This window comes from Budorcas taxicolor, chromosome 9 (assembly GCF_023091745.1).
Source record: "Budorcas taxicolor isolate Tak-1 chromosome 9, Takin1.1, whole genome shotgun sequence".
NCBI lineage: Eukaryota > Metazoa > Chordata > Mammalia > Artiodactyla > Bovidae > Budorcas > Budorcas taxicolor.
In genome coordinates, this window is record NC_068918.1 from 23,073,169 (window position 1) to 23,079,150 (window position 5,982).

Sequence of the window (5,982 nt, forward strand, 5' to 3'; positions counted from 1 at the left end):
CAGAAAAATGTTTTAAAATAAACAGTCTATTGAGGAAAGAATAGCTATCTTCTAGCTACCACTGTGATGAATGTAGAGCTTCCCAGTAGAGATAGTGGTAAAAAAAAAAGAAAGAAAAGGAAAAAAAAACCCATGCAGAAAATGTAAGAGATGCAGGTTTGATCCTTGGGTTGAGAAGATCCCCTGGAAGAGGGCATAGCAACCCACGCCAGTATTCTTGCCTGAAAAACTCCATGGACAGAGGAGCCTGGCAGGCTACAGTCCATAGGATTGCACAGAGTTGGACACAACTGAAGCACCTTAGCCTGCGCACACACATGATAAATGAAATGTGTGAATAATAAAATATTGTCTGAGGTATTGAGACAAAGGTCAGTTATCTAAACTGATCGTTGGAACAAATGCCCCTGAGGCAAGAACCTGAACGAGAACAGGAAAGCCAGGAGCTCCCAGGGATCTAGGAACAGGACTCCAGGCAGCAGTAGATCTGGCAAGTCCAGAAATATCAGGGGAAATTTATAAGATGAGAAGCCACCAACACCACAGCTGTGGTTAGTTTTTCAGAGCTTCATGTTCATATATGTGGGCACAGTGGCTTAGATGCCCCAGGGCCAAGCTAAGATCGATATTCATGGCTAAATCATCTTTACCTCAAGCTAAATGCTTCTAAAAGGGTAAGTTCTTTGAATTCTGACTTCATGGCTGATTTTTCATCACATTATTCATAAGTACAATAAAAAGGACTAGATAATATGCTATCAATTTTCTCTTCATTTTATCGAGATGAAGTTGATTTACTAAGTTGTTAGTTTCGATGTACAACACAGTGATTCAGTTATATATATATATACATACTCCTTGTCAGATTCTTTTCCCTTATAGATTATTAAAACACATTGAGTATAGTACCCTGTGCTACACAATAGGTCTTTGTTGTTCCTCTACTTTATATATAGTAGTGCATTTATGTTAATCCCAACCTCCTAATTTATCTCTCCCCCCAGAATACTATTAATTTTTATCTGTGCTTATATTAGTATCCTGCTACCTTTTAGGTGAACGTGAATGTGCCTGGGCAGAGCGGGAGGAGGAGGCAGGCGGCAAACCAGCCTGGGGAGGCACTTGAGGGGCTGCAGCATTGCGGAGGGGCCATGACAGAATCACCCCTGAAAGTGTGCATCGTGGGCTCGGGGAACTGGGGTTCAGCTATTGCAAGAATAATTGGTAATAATGTCATGAAACTTCAGAAGTTTGCCTCCACGGTCAAGATGTGGGTCTTTGAAGAAATGGTTAATGGGAGAAAACTGATAGACATCATAAATAACGACCATGAAAATGTAAAATATCTCCCTGGACACAAGCTGCCAGACAATGTGATTGCAGTCCCCAGCCTCAGTGAGGTTGTGTGGGACGCAGACCTGCTGGTGTTTGTGATCCCCCACCAGTTCATCAACAGCATCTGCGAGGAGATCTCTGGGAAAGTGCCCAAGGGCGCCCTGGGCATCAGCCTCATCAAGGGCATAGATGAGGGTTCCCAGGGGCTGAAGCTCATTTCTGACATCATCCGAGAGAAGATGGACATTGACGTCAGTGTGCTCATGGGCGCCAACACTGCCAATGAGGTGGCTGCGGAGAAGTTCTGTGAGACCACCATCGGCAGCAAGGTAATGGAGCACGGCCTCCTCTTCAAAGAACTTCTGCAGACTCCAAATTTTCGAATTAAAGTTGTTGCTGAGGCAGACGCTGTTGAACTTTGTGGCGCCCTGAAGAACATCGTGGCCGTGGGAGCCGGGTTCTGCGACGGCCTCCACTGCGGCGACAACACCAAAGCTGCCGTCATCCGCCTGGGGCTCATGGAAATGATCGCCTTTGCCAGGATCTTCTGCAAGGGCCGCGTGTCCAAAGCCACCTTCCTGGAGAGCTGCGGCGTGGCCGACCTGATCACTACCTGCTACGCGGGCCGGAACCGCAAGGTAGCTGAAGCCTTTGCGGCGACCGGCAAGACCGTTGAAGAATTGGAGAAGGAGATGCTGAACGGGCAGAAGCTGCAAGGACCACAGACTGCCACCGAGGTGTACGGCATCCTCAAACCGCAGGGACTGCTGGACAAGTTTCCATTGTTCACGGCGGTGTACCAGATCTGCTACGAAGGCAGGCCTGTTGAAGAGATGCTGTCTTGTCTCCAGAATCATCCGGAGTATACATAACGGGAATCATGCAGTATGTTAGGGAAAGTCCTGCCTTTCTGATTGCTTGTCTGGATTCAAACGGAAACCAGGATTTGGCCACAAGATGCTTGTGTGGCCGTAACCCCATCACAGGTGCTGTGCATTTTTACAGGTTCATTTTTTAGCATAAATGAGTGTGTGTGTGTGTGTTCCTTCCTTGTTCTGTGGATGTTTCTATGAACCAAAATTCAAGGCCCCTTTTAAAAATTACTTCTGAAATTCTCCCACTCTGATACTTTATAAGATTAGAACTATCTAGCATTGCCATATATACACTACCACGTGTAAAATAGCTGGTACACAGGGAGCCCAGCCTGGCACTCTGTGATGCCCTAGAGGGTGGGATGGGAGGAGTGGAGGGAGGCTTAAGAGGGAGAGGAGATATGTATAATTATGGCTGATTTGCAGTTGTTGTAGGGTAGAAACCAATACAACATTGTAAAGCAGTTTTCCTCCAATTAAAAAACAAATTTAAAAAGAAAGATTGGAACTATTGCAACTAAAAGTTTTGAATCTAATTCATATGTGTTTTGGTGAAGGAATTTTTTTCTCATTCTCTTAATTTAGCCAGCATTACCATGGTAGAGTGGCGGAGTGAGTGGGTTCAAAAATCTATATACTGTAACTTTTAAATACTGTCTCAGAACCAACATAATCAATTACTTTGATTGTGGGCTGATCTATTATTTTAAACAATTACATATTTTTAATTAGGCTATATATATTCCTCTCATTTCATTTTTCTGCATTTTTTAGCCTCTTTTCTCTTCATTAGCTACCAGAATACGCTCTCATAAAGGCTGGGCAGTGGCAGAAGACAGAAAACTCATCTGGGATTTTCCTGATGTGGCTGACACAGTCTTCTGATTAACAACATTTGTATGATGCTTGGAACACCCAGGTTCAATCCCTGGGTCAGAAAGATCCCCTGGAGAAGGGAATGGCAACCCACTCCAGGATTCTTGCCTGGAGAATTCCATAGACAGAGGAGCCTGATGGGCTACAGTCCATGGGGGTCGCAAAGAGTCAGACACAACTGGATTCCTAATACTTTCACTTTTCTTTTGTGCAAGCATTTCCTTTAAGCCTCAAAGGTCCCATGAAAGGGGGCTGCTATTATTCCTCATTTAAGATGCAGTCACTGTGCCTGCGGAGAAGGCAATGGCACCCCACTCCAGTACTCTTGCCTGGAAAATGCCATGGACGCAGGAGCCTGGTGGGCTGCAGTCCATTGGGTCACTGAGGGTCGGACACGACTAAGCTACTTCACTTTCACTTTTCACTTTCATGCATTGGAGAAGGAAATTGCAGCCCACTCCAGTGTTCTTGCCTGGAGAATCCCAGGGATAGGGGAGCCTAGTGGGCTGCCATCTCTGGGGTCGCACAGAGTCAGACAAAACTAAAGTGACTTAGCAGCAGCACTGTGCCTGGTTGCCTGGTGAGTTGGGTCAGAGGCAGAGTCAAGCCCAGTGCTTCTCCCCCTACCTGAGCTGTGCCAGGACCTGCTCAGGCATCAGTGGACTGCTTTGACCTCCTATTAATTGCTTGTAGGATACACAGCCTTTCCTGAGGCCATCAGCAGGCTTCCTGCAGCTGAAGTTTGTATGGGTCCTTATCTAGAAGGATGCCATTCCAAGTGTGGACTTCTTTCCATCAGCTTCACATGGAGACGCAGAAATGGTTCAACACCTGGTTCGACTCCAGATCTCTCAAGTGGGGTCTTCAATCTGTGCTTTTGGCCTGCCTTCCATGTGTTTCAACACTCACTACAGTTTGAAAACCACTACTTTAGAAAATTTACTTAAGACTGGCGTTTCTCAAACCATGTTCCCTGGAACCCAGTGGTTGTTCCAGTTCCCTCACAAGGTCCAGTGAGTTTGGAAAAAGCTCCATCTGTACACTCCTCTTGAAGGGCCAGAATCTATGTTAGTTTGTTACTGGGACTTGTTTTTTTTAACCCAGCAAGTCCCAGACATATTAGATTATGGAGATTTTTGGGGCAGGGGGGCAATAAAACTTGCCAAAGTTTCCAAGGAACACTGTTCCAGGCCGAAGTGGCCTTAGCACAGCTCAAGTATCCCCCTCTCTCTGCAAGAAGTGAGAATAGATGACTACCTGTGGTATTGTTTGTTCTGAACCTTTGTAGTTCAGGTCTGCCATGGATCTTTGATAAAACTTTAAGGTACGACACTCTCAGGTACAAGCAAGTGAATGTCAACCTCACTGAGACACATTGTATGGACTAAATGCTTTTAATTCTAGAATAAAGAATGGGAATTACTGTATCTTCTTCAATGAAATAGGCTACCTTACATAGAATATGGTAACTGTTAAGGGAAGGTATGACTATCACATATATTCATTGACTTTCAGTCACTTTGAGATTTTGATCCTTTTTGTTTTCCAGCTTGGGGATTTTTTTTTCTTCTTCTGCTTTTTCCAAACATATCTGAAATGATTGTCAAATGGATTTTGTGAGAATTTTTTAAATTCCTATACACAGCAGTATATGAAAGCACACCTACTGTAATATATAAAAACTACCTGTCTTAAAATCCATCCTAGCAGGTAGAATTGAGCTAAATTCTTTCTGGTTTTCATTTAACTCTTATCTATAATATGGCCCCATGGTATTGACCCAAGGAGCAGTGAGATGCCTCTGTACTAAAGAATCTTTGGTTTTTTCCACTAGCTCTAATCTAATAGTACTATACATGTACTATATTTGGTTTTCTTACCCATCATGTACTATATTTGTTTACAGACTATAGGAGGAAATGATTTAAAAGCTTAATAAACATTTTAATCCCCCAAACCTATGCTACTGATCCTACTTTTTAACCAGCTTATTTTATAATTTTATTTGTTTAGATAAGCTTTTTTTCTCCCTGAATTGCATTGACAGGAATAAAAAGGGAACTTAAAAAAAATGAATGGGACTTTCCCCCATTTTCTTCATTTTCATGTACCCCTGGACTCTAGTAAATGGATTAGTAAATGGACATTTTTTTCTCTTTTTCTAAAAGGAATATATGTGTGCACAGAGTGAAATGTATTCTAACAGAAAATCAATCCCACTAATGACATCTTACTTAGTGTTTGAAGAATAAAAGGACCATAAACAATGAAATCCCCAATGAGGTATTTACATCTTCTAAGAAAATAAGCAGAAAATACTTTTAAAGTTGCTGAAACTTGTCTCTCTCAACCCAAAGAAAACCTGTTGGTTAGGTCACCTAACCCAAGCAGAAAATATATCCACACAACTTCTTTACAGAAGCTAATATGACTTCCAGGGCCACGATAAAATACAAAGTCAACACTGAATGAATAATATCTAGACCATAACAAATACTAACGGGTTCATTCCCATCTAACTCTCAAAGTTATGGTGACTTCACCAAAGGATAATCTTATGACCTGCATTTTTGTACAGTTTCAGAAGTAGGTATGTCCTAAAACTCCTAAAGGATCATAAAGAAGGCTGAGTGCTAAAGAACTGATGCTTTCAAATTAGGATGCTCTAGAAGATTCTCGGGAGTCCCTAAGAATGCAAGGAGATCAAACCAGCTAATCCTGAAGGAAATCAACCCTGAATATTCATTGGAAGGAGTGATGCTAAAGCTCCAATACTTTGGCCACCTGATGTGAAGAGCTGACTCATTGGGAAAGACCTTGATTCTGGGAAAGACTGAGGGCAGGAGGAGAAGAGGGCATCAGAGGTGAAATGGTTTAATAGTATCACCAACTCAAT

The 5,982-nt window shown here is 42.8% G+C and overlaps 1 protein-coding gene across 1 annotated transcript; it reads left to right on the forward strand.

The window, feature by feature from the left end:
* The first annotated feature begins 1,151 nt into the window (after positions 1-1,151).
* On the forward strand, positions 1,152-2,207 carry LOC128053504 (glycerol-3-phosphate dehydrogenase 1-like protein). The gene has a single exon (XM_052646023.1). The coding sequence runs from the start codon at positions 1,152-1,154 to the stop codon at positions 2,205-2,207; it is 1,056 nt and encodes a 351-aa protein (XP_052501983.1).
* The last annotated feature ends 3,775 nt before the right edge of the window (positions 2,208-5,982 follow it).